General features: G+C 41.4%; 2 protein-coding genes across 2 annotated transcripts in view; both read left to right on the top strand.

Moving 5' to 3' along the window:
* znf385d (zinc finger protein 385D) overlaps positions 1–17,205 on the top strand; it is a 51,709-nt gene that overhangs the window by 27,834 nt on the left and 6,670 nt on the right. The window contains exons 4-7 of the mRNA XM_083760330.1: positions 7,255–7,423; positions 14,645–14,842; positions 15,171–15,311; positions 16,130–16,311. Coding sequence (XP_083616456.1) covers positions 7,255–7,423; positions 14,645–14,842; positions 15,171–15,311; positions 16,130–16,311 — 690 coding nt within the window. The remainder of the gene's footprint in view (positions 1–7,254; positions 7,424–14,644; positions 14,843–15,170; positions 15,312–16,129; positions 16,312–17,205) is intronic.
* LOC310856000 (tetraspanin-8-like) lies at positions 2,836–3,543 on the top strand (the record flags this gene model as incomplete). The annotated part of the gene is made up of 1 exon (XM_083761215.1): positions 2,836–3,543. One exon carries the CDS (start codon positions 2,836–2,838, stop codon positions 3,541–3,543), a length of 708 nt encoding a protein of 235 aa, XP_083617341.1.

The following is a 17,205-nucleotide window of genomic DNA, read 5'->3' as shown; positions in this document are numbered from 1 at the left end:
GGAGTTTCAACCATAGGTGTGTCATGATACTACATACAGTACTTATATACAGTGCTTTTAAATTCCTTCAAAAATCCACAGTGTTAATTTAACTCTAACATTGTCAAAATATTGAGTGTTAAATTAATACTCAGGATTTTGTGTGATGTGATGGGTCTGTGTATTGCATTCTATCCGCTCTATTTAGCAGACGCTCTGGATCAAGAGCATCTGCTAAATGCCTAAATTGTAAATTGTATCCCAAGATAATCAGACACTGTTTGTCTTGACTGTCAATGTTGAGGGGGAAACTTCCCAGTATTTATTTAACTAAAACAAAATTGACTCTTGTGGGTCCATGTTTACACAGATTGTACTGTGAATTCATCACAAGTCAGGCTAGCAATGTAGCATCAAAATGAAACTGGTTTGCTATGCAGAGCAGGGGTTTGGAAATGGCCTTAATTGTGATCAGAATAGCAGATCACTATTTACTAATACCAACCAGTGAGGGAGGGCTCTGCCTTGTTGTATGCAGTGTACATCAACTGCTGATCTCAGTACATAAATCATCTGTACAAACAGAGCACATATCTCTTACAATAATATATATATATATAATTAATAATAATAATAATTATTATTATTATTTATTTGTTGCTAATTTTGGCAAACTGCTGGCCAGCATCAGATTTATTGTGCACACTTCCAGCAGGACAAGGAAGTAAATCTAAAATATTTCTCACAGACACACGCCGTTAGTTCATTTAACCTTCTATGGATATAGCAGGGCTACATTATGAAATGACTACGCCACAAACCATTGCATTAACCATAGCATTAACCATAATACTATGCTGGACAATGTAACTGACCACGGTAAGGTTCCTCAATTTGGTACGGGTTCAGAATGAACAGAACCAGAGGCTGATTTAACAAAAGTGTCAAGTTTATTCAACATGTCGAAAAAAATACAGAAGGGAAGAGAGGTTAATTATAGCTGGGAAATCATGATCCTAAAAGTGGGACTGAGCCCAAGGGCAGGTGAAGGTTTCAGGGCCTACTGGGTCCTCGAAACTATACACAGCAAATAAACAAATCGAAAAAGGATTAAACATTGAGTCATAAAAAAAAATCTAATCAAAACAATCTAAATACACAAAAGCAAAAGCAAATAAAGTAAATAAAGTAATTTAAGTAGTCACAGCAAATGAAATCAAAACCATGCAATATTAATTAATGGCCCAGCTAGCTACACCCAGAGCCATAGAGTAAGACAGAGTTACGAAAACTCTGTTCACTTCATGGGGCCAATGGCTGCTCTCTTACATAGACTTCTATTGAGAATGGAGACAACAAATAGAAGTTCAGCCCAGCTTTAATGATCTTAAATCCCTTTATTTTAGATTGTTTTGTAGTAAACATTACAGAGACTTTAGTTGTTACTGTACAATACTTTAAAACAGTTGGCATGTTGCACAGCCACACATGCCTAAAATTTCTCTTATTTGCGCCGCCCTCGTTGAAAACAATGTATTTCAAACTCCAGCTTGTCCCTGCATGAACAGCTTGGTTTCTGCCCCCTCAATATCGTAACTCTTCTAGTAGATGGCTCTGGCTACGCCTACGTCCTCAACACCACTATGGCACATGGCCCAACAAACTATTTGGTAAAACCGGCCAGTCTCAAATACAATATGGCACGGTGGGAAAAACAGCGAAAGGTTGTAGATTAGTTGTCTGTCCTCCTACAATAGATCACATAATACACAACTAAATACCAAAACATACCCAGTCAATATACTCAAGGCTCCCACTGAATACCCAGCCTTGAGTATATTGACTGGGTATGTTTTGGTATTTTGTTGTATTTTAGCCATTTTGCTATATTTTGTATAATCTAATGAATTTGGGTTAACCCAGTAAAGGACCTAGAAGCTCTGGAAATACAGAAGGTAAATTAGGCTAACAGTTGTCTAACATTGTCCCCATGTCAGAAATTCTCTTAAAACCCATTCCCTAACCCACTGACTCCGGCAGTGTCCCAGCTCCCCCTCACAAAACATCACACCTGCCGAACTCTGTAAATGGAATATAAAATGCCCCTAATTAAAATATATCCCCATATCATAAAAATGAATAATCAACGCATCAAGATTGGTTTTCTTACCAAGTACTAGGCTGTACACCTCATGCCTCCAGATCCCAAACAAACACTCAAACCAGGCTTCTGGCCAAACATTAGGCCTCAAACCTAGTCACCCCTTTTATGCACTATCCTTAAAGGGACAGTGATACATATTGTACAAACGTATTTATTTATTTTCTCACACTTGCTTTGCCAATGTGATTTTACTGTATGGGTCCCATGGCAGTAAAGGTGCTTTGAAAACAACTGAATTCAGTTGGGAGAGAGGGCCGGGCTGATGTGCAAATACTATGAGTAAATTTAAACCCCACAAGGGCACGGAATGCAACCTGTCCTGTTGAGCCTGGGTAACCCTGAAGTGATCTAACTGGGGACACACTCATCATGGTACGCACCTTGCTATAAAGTGAACAGTGAACCAAAACACACAGGATTTGCATCTCAGAAGCGATTGATGCACAGTTAGAACAGTCAGTGTACTAACAATGTCCTGGTGGGTGGGCTGCAATTCCCAAAAAGTTAGTGTCCCACCCATATTATTATGCAATGAACCCACCCACAAAACAGCCCTGAAACAACTCTGATTGGTAACCACTTAGAAAGGGTTCCCGCCCACTCATACCACACTGACTATCACAGTTTAAGAAATAGCAGCGCAAAGCATTTGTATTCACCTGTCTGGCTGTATGGACTTACTCACCGGAACAATGGTGGTCAACAAGTACTTAAAATACCTGCTTTTCACCTTCAACTTGTTGTTCTTTCTTGGTGGAACCATAATGCTTGGTTTACATATCAGGTGCAACCCTGCAGATTACCACAGCACTAAGCAACTCAACCCAGGAGTAAATCTCTTGATTTTTGTTGGAGCTATCACTCTGGGGTTTGGCTTGCTGGGTTGCTATGGAGCCCTCACGGAGAGCCGCTGTCTGCTGACCACCTTCTTCCTGGGTCTGCTGATAATGTTCCTCATGCTGGTGGCAGTAGGAGCTCTGGGCTGGATATCAAGAAGTGAAGCGGCGCAGAACCTGGTGCAGGACGGCATGAAGAACATGGTTCCTCTGAGTGAGCAGAACATGGACGTTCAGCAGTCATTCCAGAGGGTGGAGAGGGCTACCAAATGCTGTGGGTTTTTCAAAGGACATTTGGATTGGGGTAACAGCTCAACAGTGGTGCCCAAATCTTGCAACTGCATTGACACCTCTAGGCAATGCACAGTGCTGGATGGGCGTGAGATCTACTCAACGCCCTGCATGAAGTATGTTATGACCTGGCTGGATAGGGTGTCAGACTCCCTAAAGGACACTGCCTTTGGCTTTGCCATCCTGATGTTCCTGGGCTTGGTTGTTTCCAAGATCATGATTTGTCATATAAGGCCATCTAATGACCTTGATAGCATATGCTTTAGAATCTAAAGCTATATGTCATCATGTTTTTAAATATAATGTCTGTCTGTCTGTCTGTCTGTCTGTCTGTCTGTCTGTCTGTCTGTCTGTCTGTCTGTCTGTCTGTCTGTCTGTAGCTGAAGATAAACTGTTCAGTTGTTCAGCAGTTAAACAAACTTTTTGGTTTTCGTTTAATTGAGTTCAGTCATTCCTGTTTACTATTTATTGTATTTTATATTCTCCTCCGTATTCTGCACACTCCCCATTGCTGCTACCTGTCTTTATTTACCTGTACTATTGCCAACTTTAAGTGTTTTTTTATTATTACATCCAGAATGGATGATTATTATTATTATTATTATTATATTGTTGTTACATTGTAAAAGTTGTTACTCTGCGGGGCATACCATACTAACATTGCACTGCTCGAAGCTGTATATTGAATCTTGGATATTTATTAGCAGTGCAATATATTTGTTTGTCAAATAAACATCTTTAAAACCTCTACTTCATTAGTAATCTTGAATTTGAAAACCAAGTAGCTACATTTTTATTTGCACATGAAACAAGATCATGTGCTTAACGGAAGGGCTTTTAGGTTTTTTTTGTTCTTGCTTAATGTAAATCTCTCTCGATTAAGAGCGTCTGCTAAATGCCTAGCAAAGCAAAGCAAAGTTCTTTGTTTACCCAGGGAAGTGGACTAAGCCAAGGACTTGTTTACAGCCACACCCTGCTCATAGAACATTTCATGGTAGGGGTTCAATGCCTTGCTCAAGGGCACTTCAGCTGTGGTAATTTTAACGTGCCGGTCCGGGGATGCGAACTGGCGACCTTCCGGTATCAAGAAGGGGGCCCATCCCCGTGCTGCTGGGAGGGGCCCATCGCTGGCAAAAGGTTCCTGGGGGAACCAAATGGGTTTGTAGCACCGAGCACCGCGTAGGGTTAATCCGCCACTGCATGTGTTTCATCTGTATTTTAAAAGTCCAATCAACATTTGTTTTCTTCCCATATAATCAGAATTGATCTTACCTGTATTATTCATATTACTAGCTGTCTCATTCTTTGTTATATAAGTAGCCAATTATTTTTAACACTTCATCTTTGTCGTTTTGCCAATTCCTCTGCACACATTTCAGTGTTGCCACTGCTTTTGTACCCTACTAGCTAGTAGCTACATAACTAGTTGTACCTAACATGCTAGTGAGGAAGCCCCACTGGGAGGATGTACAGCGCCTCTGTCCTCCTCCAGTTCAACATTCCCTGCTGACAGGCGCCGCCCCAGCGTATGTGCAGTGACTAAGATCACCCTTCCCGCCCGACTGCACCTCCCCCGAACATGGCCAATTGTGTGTTTTGATTCTCAGCCAAACCGGATGGCCTGCAGTGGATTAGATCATGGGTGATCATGCCAGTCTTGGAAAACGGTGTGTGTGTGTGTGTGTGTGTGTGTGTGTGTGTGTGTGTGTGTGTGTGTGTGTGTGTGTGTGTGTGTGTGTGTGTGTGTGTGTGTGTGTGTGTGTGTGTGTGTGTGTGTGTGTGTGTGTGTGTGTGTGTGTGTGTGTGTGTGTGTGTGTGTGTGTGTGTGTGTGTGTAAACCTATCCTATCTGGTGGTGCACAAAATGATTTTATATAGGGTTTCCCGTACGCCATGATTGACAAGCGAATATTTGTGAACAGATATCTATTACTATCATAACAAATTGCCAAATTTAGAGTTCCCAGACACTAAATTAATTAATGAGATATGTAATGAGATATAAGCAATTGTGCTGAGCATGACTGGAGTTTGTTTATGGTCCCAGGCCATATTCCCCACACCATTACAGTTCACAGCAAGGGTTAAAATGTAGAACATTTCATGTGGTCTGGCATAATTTTAGTTATTTTTTATGTAGCCTACTTGTGAGACGTTGTTGTAAATATAGCCAAAAGGGTGACTGCGCATTAGTTTTCAGTGTCATGACTTTGCTGGAAGGACTATAGGCTCTCGTTTTACATGCAATTCACCTCAACTGTAGGGCAGGGGTCTTCAACATTTTTCAGGCCAAGAATCTCTTAGCAGAAAGATAGATGAAGCAGGGACCTCCACTACACGTATTATATATTCATATTAAACTTTCCCTATTGATTTCAGAGATAGCACTGACAGCACTCAGTTTCATGTAAATTTATGTTTTTTGTTCATGTGCATTTTCAGATATCCAACACCTTAAACCCCCAGTGCTGGGTCTGCTCTTTTTTTCCCTCTACCGTCTACACACCACACGTTGTGAGCTTGTAGATCTGCTATTTTCATTGAATGTTACTCCAGTTTAGGGATATTCCGTTCAAGTGGTTAATGTAAAAAAAAAAGGAAGAAAATAAATCGTCATTCCGGCCAATCACTTTTGGGGTCTTCACTTTTCTTCTCTCACTTTTATCTTCAACATGTACTTTGCTCAGCCAATCAAATCATCGCTATATGGGATGCTCAGCCAATCAAACCATCGCTATGGGATGATCAGCCATTCAAATCATCGCTATGGAGTACACAAGCAAAGCTGGGCATAGGAGGGGCTAGCGCCCCTCAACAAAAAAAAAAGTGTCCCTCCTGCAACTATGAGTCCTGGACCCCCATGCTGTTTGTTAGGGCCTCATTGAGGTATACTACATGACTGATGGTCATATTTAGTATTTACTGCTCCAAGGAACAAAATAACAGTGTTGCCAAGTCTGCTTATTATAAGCGACTTCAGGCTTGTTTTCCTGTAAAGTTGATTGTGAATATTGGAAGTTGCGGGTTTAGGTGCTTAAATTTAATATACAGTATAGTATAGCATTTTAGAATTAAGCCACTTTGAATTATATAATATTAATGTGACTCACCTTTTACATGAGCTGATACTGATTTGTGTCTGGAATATCTGGAACAATCATCAGTGATGAATGAATATATTTCTACTGTAAATGGTAGGGTGAGACTATACTGTACATAGCACATGCTGCTACTATAAGTGGTGTCATTGGAAAGCATGTTGTCCACCCGTATGACACGTGTTCAGACAATGGATTCTTCTCACAGGGAAAAAGGGAAGTAAGAACTGCACTTTGTGTAACAATTGTGGAGAACACTAAATAGAATGGTCTCTTTGTCTCAGTGGTCTTTAGAGAAAGCCCCACTATGCTACCGACCATAATTGCAGTTGCTTATGAATGTCTGCTGGGGATGTGTGGCTGGCACGTTTATTTATTCCCCCTGATACCTTCCTTCATGCCATGGGCATATTCCACATGGGGAACAACAAGGACAACGAAAACTCTTTGCATATGTCCCAGATTCAGTGGGCCTGGATAAATGTGTTCTGAAGGTGAGCCTTGGTGGCAATACGTGTTCAGACTTTAAAAATCCCAGCCATTTAATAAAATGAAGAATCATGGGTCACAGAGAGATTTTATCACAGGGACCTTATTATTGTTGATGGGACATTAAATAGTTGACATTCAAGAACCACATCTATGCAAGGATTACTGGGTATTGCTTCTAATTGTGATGAGCGCTGGCTTGATAATAAACCCATATAAGGTTATGCAAGGTTTCAACATTATTGCAGAAGTGCAATGCCTATTTGCTGTCAAACTGTTGTTTAGTCTGTTACTCTGTTTAATGACTCACTGGTTTTAATTTAGTTTTCAGTTTCGATTTTGGTGCAAGCATAGTTGGTTCCTGTTTCAAACTGCAGCGTGTTGTTTTCTTCCTACAGAGTCAGGCCCTGTCCCACTACAAGGGAACCAAACACGCCAAGAAGATAAAAGCTCTGGATGCACCAAAAAGCAAGCTCAAAGGTTCAGTTGTCACCATGGAAACCAACAACCAGGAGCTGTCCAAGAGCATAAACACTTCACAGATCCACAATGGCACAGATAGGAAAGGTTGGTGTTTGGTCAAGCATCATTTGTCACTGACAGTCTCTTCATTTCAGTGGGGGACATAGAAACTAAGGTACAAATACATAAACGAAATCAAAGGTGCAGATTATTTAGACTTGACTGTGCGTGTCCATGATAAAACCTCCCAAATCCATGACTGTGGCCAAGAATTTCCTTCGTCCTTAGACCACCTGTAATTAAGTAATAAAACTGGACCATTAGACCGTTCGTTCAGACTCTTGAGTATCCAATACATTTCTAAAATAAATTGGAAACATATTGTGTTGTTGTCCTCTGGGATTAAGTCTAAAGTTTGAATGCCTTTTACCCATGGTGTCTACTTTTCCAGAATTCCACATGTAATTGCGTTTAAACTAAAAGCACATTTCTGGAACTCACACTCAACATCTCAAGATACACAACATAGTGTATAACGGCTTTGTGTCCAACCATTTAACTACCACTGAACATAGTAAGTAGAATATTTACATTAATAACCTGGTGACTTGGTAACCTGGTTTTAGATGCTGTGTTACGGTAAAACATTATCTCAGGTTTCACACTCAAACTTCCAAAACACGCTTCAATTACAAAATAATAATATTGTCCACCAGGATTTGTACAAAACACAGACAAATGTCTATTCATTATTACTGACAATGCTTAACAAAAAGGAAAAAAAGAGGAGAAAAAAAGGAATAGAGAGTAAAAGCATAACAAAACAAAACAGCACATTAAGCCTTGGAGTCTACAGTAAGTGGGAGAGGCGTTTTGTCACAAGTGGCATTGGGTAATGAATATTAATGTGCTCAGATGTCAGAAGAATTAATTGGCAAGGCGGGTAAACGCTGCATTATCTGAAAGGCTGAAGTATTTGACGCTCTATCAGTGCCAGATAACTCCCACTAATGAAAAGGCAAGGTCATGGAAGAGTAATGGCCATACATAGAGTAGGCTGCAACAACAGGAAAGGTGGAATTTGTTTGCTTTTGCAGAGTGGGCACTCAGTGGCGATGTTTTGGTCTCAAATGTGACAAAAAGCAATTACATTCTCAGGCTCCTGCTGTGTTCAGAGAGTGGGAGGAATGAATTGTTTATGCTTCCAGAAGAAAAATATACGGTAGAAGGTGTAGATTTCAGAGTACTTGTATATCAAAGAAGGGATTTGCACACTATATAGAATCTATTTTTAGGAAAAGAGAAATACCTATAATCACTGATCAGTCTTTTATTTTTACTTCCTAAAAAAATATTATTATTTAACTAATACCGGTAATTATTATATAATAAGTCATCATATGATGAATTCCTGTTTTTGAGTGTATATTACGTCTTTAAATATTTTGATGAATTGAAAATGGAGGACCCTGATGTAAACATCAATCAATCAAACAACAACAAAGTATGAATCGGTTTTAGGAGTGGGATGCTGCTACGTATCACAAGAGGAATGTGAACGGGGAAGAACCAGTGCCTACAGTATGTGAATAGTGTGTAGGGTGAGGTGGATCATGTTAGAAGACATGTGTCATTTGGGTTTTTCCTCCCTGAGAGCTTGTGCTGTGTCTATGTACATGCTGGCCGCAGTAAGATATTATAGTTTAGCATGATGACTCAGCCTGCCTGTCAACTGTGTGTGTGTGTGTGTGTGTGTGTGTGTGTGTGTGTGTGTGTGTGTGTGTGTGTGTGTGTGTGTGTGTGTGTGTGTGTGTGTGTGTGTGTGTGTGTGTGTCGTGTGTGCGTGTGCGTGCGTGTTTATTCACTAGTGCCAGGAAGAGAGAGAAAAAGAGACAGAGAGCAGATAATAGATGGGCAGAGATAGGAGAGACAACTGAAATGAAATTGAGAGGGAGCGATAGAAGGTTGAATATAGAGGTAAAGGACACAGAGATAAAGAGGGAGACAGAGAATAAGACGGAGCGACAGAGACAGGCAGATATGAGAAACAGAGTGGGCGGAGAGATAGAAAGAAATGGAGAGGCGAGGCAGACAGACAGACAGACACTGGGACAGATAAAGATGGGTGCAGAGCAACAGAGATGGAGAGAGAGAGAGAGGGTGGGAGGGAGAGAAAGAGAGGGAGAGAGAGAGAGAGAGGGGTGCCCACACAGCCCGCCATCTCTCAGTTCCAGTCCACTGCCTGAGGAAATGTAGCCTGATATTAGCTATTAAAGAGCAGATTGTCAGGGGAGCCATGCCAGTGCTGACAGCAGCTGTACGTTGTTGTAGCAGTCTGCAGGCTGCATGGAGGCAGGGGGCTCGCACAGGCTTGTTCAGCCATCAGCAACGCCACAGTCCCTCTCCCCACTGAAACTCTCCTTGCGCGAGCGGCGCGAAAAGACATCCCCGCACACATACACACACACCACACATTTTTGTACCTCAGTCCTGAATGCACTGAGCTGGAAAAATCCCTTACAGAACACACATCAGAGACAGGAACAAATCCGATGAGTTGGTGATTAGACCAGCTCCTCACCTGTGCAGAGCTGCAAATGTCCTGGTTTGTGGGGGAGGTCGGTCGTGCGCTCGCGCGCGCGAGTGTGTGCGTGCATGCGTGCACACGAATGTGTTTGTATGTGTGTGTATGTGGTTGTGAGTGTGTGTGTGTGTGTGTGTGTGTGTGTGACGTGTGTGTGTGTGTGTGTGTGTGTGTGTGTGTGTGTGTGTGTGTGTGTGTGTGTGTGTGTGTGTCTGTGGGAGGGGGTCATAGGTGTTGAATGGAATTTGTTAGAACTCAAGAGCCTTGAGGGATTGATGTCCTTTAATTTGTGGCAGAATATAATAGGATGCAATTATTTTAATTAAAGAGCTTAATCCAGCAACATTGAAAAAGGTAATCAGATCTTCAGGGAGCTTTCGTGATTGCTTGAAAGACTAAACGAAGTGGAAGGATTTCCAAGCGATATTCCCGCTCGCTGATGCTTGAATCTCTTGGGGAGAGGTTTACACAGGCGAGGGACAGGCAGCTGTCCAAGAGGTTTGCTGTATCGATCATGTTCTTTTGTTTTCTTTCTTTGTCATGCCGCCACTCCCACCCTACCTCTCTCCCTCAGTCTTGGTCTCTCTGTTATTTACAGTAGCATGCCGGTGTCATGCACCAAATATATGTATTTTTGGTGCGCAACCAATTGGTGCGCAACCAATTGTCTGTTTGCTTTACTTTGTCTTATTACCTCCTCTCTTTTGACTTCATCTCCTCTCTTTCCGCTCACCCTCTCATGTCGCACTGCCTCCCCCGTTCTCCACTGCATATCTCTCTCTCTCTCTCTCTCTCTCTCTCTCTCTCTCTCTCTCTCTCTCTCTCCTTGGCCTGTAATTTCTCTTTTGTCTCTCCCACTGTTGTGTTTTCTCTTCAATGCTTGTTCATCGCTTTCTCTTTCATTGAACGTTTCTCTTTTCATATTTTCCATTCATTCCTTTATCTCTTTTTCTCTGTCCCTCTCCTCCATACTCCCTTTAGTTCTTTTCATTTCTCTCTCTTCCCTCCTCATCTCCCACATTGCTGTCTGCTCCCACCCACACCACCTTTAGATTGATCACAGTCATTACCTCCATTAATGAGCTGGGATAGAGTTCTTAACTGGGCCTCCCAGAGCCAGTTAGGCCACAGTGAGTGAGGATATGGATTACTGGAGGCTTCCCAGCATGGAGGGCGTCCTCGGCCAGCCAAAGTACACTTTAATCACCTGCCCTTCCAACGGCAAATGGCTCTTTAATGGCATTATGGGAGATGGGTGCACTGCGACACAAGGGCAGATACATGCATGGGTTAACACGGTGACCTTGTGACCCAAGTCTTGAAATTAAAAAGCTAGCTTCCCCCCCCCCCCCTTACATTTTCTCCTCAGCTCATATCTTCATCTGGGGCTTGTCAGTTGTACTGTATATTGACTTATGAAGATTAGTTACGTCTTTGTTAATCACATTTTGCAACCCTGTCTCAGGCCTGTCATTTTCAAAAAATAATACTGCATATAAAATGTAAAGAAAATAGCAGATGTGCAAGCTCACACCTATCGCATTGAGACACTATTTTTAATATTTGTTGTGTGACAAAGTACATAGGGCTTGGTTGTGGCACTGAACCTTTTGCTTGTAATTCATTCTACTGCAGGCATTGTAAGTCGGAGCTAAATGCTTGCAATTTCATGTAAATGTATCCAAGTGAAAGATCTTGCTCACATACTGTAGTTTTCACACAGTGAAACACATTGTCATGTAGAGTTTAAAAATAAAATGGCCACGGACAGGGACAAGTGATTTTCTTGCACTTTTCTGGAATCAGAGGAGGACAGGGCGGATGGTGCTGCTGAAATCCTGCCCATAGAAGCCGGTGTAACCGTCAAGTCTCTGTTGAGATGAGATGGCTGTGAGCAAGTCTTTGAATTGTGTAGTGATTGCAGGTTGTTCTGATGCCTGGTCCACAGCAGCAGGCTGGGAGTACTGTAGGTGGCTGGTAATTGCAGGGAGCTAAGAGGTCACCGCTGCTGCTTTGCTCCTGGCATAAGCATTATTCATCACAAGCGACAAGGTGGGCCACATCATAAATAGGCTACCAATGAATTGTTCGCTCACATGGTACATAGCTTGAGTTTGACATGACAGGGCAACGTGCTGTATAGTCACAAAAATGTTCCAATTATGTTGCTTATGTTGCTTTATGTTTATTATAATTATAACACACAGTACAAGGCTCTGCAGGAGTTTGGCCGAATTTGGTCTGTGTGGGAGTCTCTCTGTGTGTGTGTGTGTGTGTGTGTGTGTGTGTGTGTGTGTGTGTGTGTGTGTGTGTGTGTGTGTGTGTGTGTGTGTGTGTGTGTGTGTGTGCGTGCGTGCGTGCATGCGCGCGTGTGTCCCAAACCACCTCCCATACCAGTATCCTGTGTCAGTATCCTGGTCAGTATCATGGTGTCAGTATTCTGGTCAGCATTCTGGTGTCAGTACCTGGTCAGTATCATGGTGTCAGTATTCTGGTCAGCATTCTGGTGTCAGTACCTGGTCAGTATCATGGTGTCAGTATCCTGGTCAGTATCATGGTGTCAGTATTCTGGTCAGCATTCTGGTGTCAGTACCTGGTCTGTATCATGGTGTCAGTATCCTGGTCAGTATCATGGTGTCAGCGCAGTACAGGCGTAGTGGCAGCTGTTTAGTATTGTCCATTCAGTCTCATGCCATAGTTCTTGTCTAGCTTTGATGATATCAAGGTCACTCAGGCACACAAAGATAAACATCTGGGCTGCCTGCCAAACACTCTGCTTGCATGATCAATTATTCTCAGGAATTCTGATGTAGGCAATTAATTTAATATTTGGCAATCAATTATAAATCTATGAAGGACAATGACTAATCATTGCATCCGTTTTTATAAAATGTATTTAAAAAAATACTATAATAATAATAATTTTCAAAATCTGATCAGTAACTAAAACCCCTCACAAAATGTTCAGAAACGTAACTTCGGTCGATTATTTCTCCCTTTCAATACCAATTGGTATTGTATTTTATATAATTTTATCGAATTATGAATGGACCCCAGGAAGACGCCACATTTGTCCCTTCAGGAAAAGGCCAGTGCAACAGGGCATGTGGAAGCAAGCTGTTTTGGCATTGGCAGAGTGGCAGCATTATTTCCCTAGGGCTCCACACTAGGTTCTTACTGCCTTGCCTGTTTTACTGCAGTTTTTTGCTCTTTGCTATTGCTTTATATTGTTATTTTATGCTCCTTGCTATTGTTTTTTATTGTCTGAAGGCCACTGTGTTTTTGCTTGCTTAATTGTTACTTTACGTTTGTGTTTTTATCTTCTGTTGCCCTGTAAAGCACTTTGCGTTGCATTTTATGACATGAAAGGTGCTGAAGTTTATTATTATTATTATTATTATTATTATTATTATTATTTGGTGTTAGCCCTGATACCATTTCCTGGCAGGTGTGTGCCAATCACAGGCGTGACACATTATAACCTTTTAAGAAAATGGCTGCGGATCGGATTAAAATGCTTTTTATCGAACAATACTTGAAACAATATTTTAAATCTGAACGTCTATGTAGACGTTAACGTAGTAAATGGAGCAAGTGTGCAAAACAGGTTGAATCCTTGGCTTAATGGCCGCCTGCAGATGAAATCTGTCACTGATCGGTGAAGTGGTTAACCACGGACAGCTACTGATTGGCCGGACAGACCATACATTTACGGGACGGGACATACATACACTACATACAGAAGACATGGCTGAAATAAAAATGTATTCCTACATAATGTAGATATCTATCATGTTTCATAACATAACACCCTTACCTAGCCTTCTTGTCAGTACAGCATAACGGTACAGCATAGTTTCTATTGGTCTGACAGTGTTAGCTCTGACACCTGCTGGGACAATATGAGCCATCCATAATGGCTCGCAAAAAATAGCATGACACAATTCACTATTGATTTGTTCTCTTGGTTGGCTGATCTTCATTTCACGTCATTGGAGTATGGAGAGCTGAGAGGTGCTGGCATCGATCAACAGGTGCTGCCAAGACAAAATATATTTTTGTTAAATGAGCGTGCAGTCCAGTGTATTGTGCTCTGCACTGTGACATGTGGTATTCTTTTGGGATCAAAGTTCATTGATGTATGACTGACTTTAATCCCAACATTTAAGACACTTGTGTAACACAATAGGGTTTTCTATAGCAGATTTGCCCTCAGTGGCGAAGCACTTTCTGATAATAAATGGAATATTGGATCATATTACAGTGTCTGTTTATCTTGATAACCTGTACTGTATGTAAATTGCATTTTAGTTTCGCTGTCATAATTCCCATACATCACATAGGCATTTAATCGATTAGCTAAGAGGTCCCCAGAATACCTAACTAAGAAGTTCCAATTGCATTCAGAATAGGTGAAAAAGTGATGCGGAGCATTCCAATTCCTATGTACCATAGCACAACAATAACCATAGCATAGCAATAACCACATTATATATACAGTCTATAATTAGTTGACCAAGTCCCCTAGGGCTCCACACTAGGTGACCGAAAATATCCGACCTACATTGCAATGTGACACATTGTGAGCTTACAGCATATCTAGTGTTCATGTGGTTAACACATATTTCCAATACATTTCAAGGTTAGCCACATTGCCCAGACTGTTTACACAGCTTTTGCCAAGTGCATAATGAAACCTTGAAGCATATAGGATTGATTCCATGTTGTGTTTCCCCTGACAGATGCAGCACCCCTACAGTTAACCCCTGTGCTCAGACTGGCCAAACCTCTGGTGTCACTGGGTCTCCCTGTCACCCCTACGCTGCCATCCCTGCCAACGGCATCTCCAAACAGCAGCGCCACATCTCCAGCCATGGAGTCTACCTCAGCCGTCGGAGGGGAGGACGATGGATCAAAGCCTGGCTCGCCTTCAGACCAAGGTTATTATAGTTTTGCATTTTGTCATTAGTATTTATTTTTTAAAGGTAAGAGTTTTAGTTTAGTTGTAGTTTTTCATTGTAATATGGGGTGAGATTCAACGAGCTCAGACAAATTCAGTTATTTTCACTATTTGTAAAGAAAAGAATATTGGAAGATAATAGTTTATTTTGTAAAAAAAAAAAAAGGGGGAAAGGAAACACAATTCAGTTAGTTCTCTTTTAGTTGTCGTTTTTCTTTGTGTGTTTTATTTGTATTTAATTTAACTCAATTCTGGTTTAGTTTAGTTTTCTTTGTTAATTTTAGTTAACTGTAATAACCTTGCTTCAGAGCCAGATACGGAGCCAGAGGCCAACGGTGAAGCAGAGGCGGACAACGAGACAGAGGAGGAGAAGGCTCGACGTCTTCTATACTGCTCGCTCTGTAAAGTGGCTGTTAACTCTGCATCCCAGCTGGAGGCTCACAACAGCGGTGAGAGACACGTCCTGACATTTTCTGTCCCTGCGGCTTGTGAGCCAAGTCACTTACCCTTTAATGGGTTTTTGCAGGGGAGTTTCTTCTTGGCAGTAAAGAGCATTTCCAATGAAGAGTTGTTTATCAATTGATTTTGAGTTTCTCTACTCTCTGCAACTGTGCCCATGTTTGTTTTACAATTTCTTATTACAAAAGGATTAATTAACTGAGGATATTATTGATTGTTGCAGAGCTGTCTGAGGACAAAACGATTCCGTGTTGAAAAAATAGCTCACAGCTTGTGTTAAATAAATATTTGTATCCTTTTTCACACTTGAAACATTTTTCATTTCTCATTACTGCTGGAACCCTGCTCATGAGATCAGTGCAGTGAAGGCTAAACCAAACTGTAATTTCTGCCGTGTGTCTCTAAAGGAGGCTAGCCGTCTATAAGATTGTCTGTCTGGACCGTTCAGTGGGCATTATGGAACCATACCCAACTTTTGAGATGACTGATTACATCCATAATAAACTAGGAATGAATGCTATGACCAACTAGGAAACAGAATAAGCACAATATCAAGCATGTGATCCAATAATGAGGTTAAAAACCTTTTTGTGAAATAAATAAAGTCTGGACACTGGCTCTCGGCTCGACTTTCTTATTGCTGCTTTCTAAACAGCAATAAAAAAGTGGAGCCGAAAGCCAGCGTGTAGACATTATCTATTTCACTGTTGATCTGCAGTTTGTCCAGTACCGGCGTTTTGTTCCTTTTGGTTTTCTTATCATAAAATGTGGCTTCCGCATCACTATTTTATTTGTATTTATTGTGTAGGTACGAAGCACAAGACAATGCTGGAGGCCAGGAGTGGCGTGGGCGCAATCAAGTCCTTCCCTAGGCCAGGGGTCAAGAGCAAATTAACCCCACCCGTCAAATCAACAACTGGCCTGCAGAACAAAACATTCCACTGTGAGATCTGTGATGTCCATGTCAACTCAGAGACCCAACTCAAACAGGTGTGTCAACTTCAACTCCAACTTCAAGTTTACGGGTTTAAAATCGGTGACATTCTTTTCTTTACAAGCTCCAATGATTTGCAGTTATAGAGAGAATAGAGAAAGAAACGTGCACTGTCTGCTTCATACTAAACAACTAAAACCCCTCACAAAATGTTCAGAAACGTAACTTCGGTCGATTATTTCTCCCTTTCAATACCAATTGGTATTGTATTTTATATAATTTTATCGAATTATGAATGGACCCCAGGAAGACGCCACATTTGTCCCTTCAGGAAAAGGCCAGTGCAACAGGGCATGTGGAAGCAAGCTGTTTTGGCATTGGCAGAGTGGCAGCATTATTTCCCTAGGGCTCCACACTAGGTTCTTACTGCCTTGCCTGTTTTACTGCAGTTTTTTGCTCTTTGCTATTGCTTTATATTGTTATTTTATGCTCCTTGCTATTGTTTTTTATTGTCTGAAGGCCACTGTGTTTTTGCTTGCTTAATTGTTACTTTACGTTTGTGTTTTTATCTTCTGTTGCCCTGTAAAGCACTTTGCGTTGCATTTTATGACATGAAAGGTGCTAAAGTTTATTATTATTATTATTATTATTTGGTGTTAGCCCTGATACCATTTCCTGGCAGGTGTGTGCCAATCACAGGCGTGACACATTATAACTTTTTAAGAAAACTGCCAGGGGTCAAGAGCAAATTAACCCCATCCGTCAAATCAACAACTGGCCTGCAGAACAAAACATTCCACTGTGAGATCTGTGATGTCCATGTCAACTCAGAGACCCAACTCAAACAGGTGTGTCAACTTCAACTCCAACTTCAAGTTTACGGGTTTAAAATCGGTGACATTCTTTTCTTTACAAGCTCCAATGATTTGCAGTTATAGAGAGAATAGAGA

This window comes from Protomyctophum parallelum (genome assembly GCF_964188405.1).
Source record: "Protomyctophum parallelum genome assembly, chromosome: 3".
NCBI lineage: Eukaryota > Metazoa > Chordata > Actinopteri > Myctophiformes > Myctophidae > Protomyctophum > Protomyctophum parallelum.
Note: the sequence above shows the minus strand (reverse complement) of the source record. Positions and strands in the feature narration are given on the sequence as shown.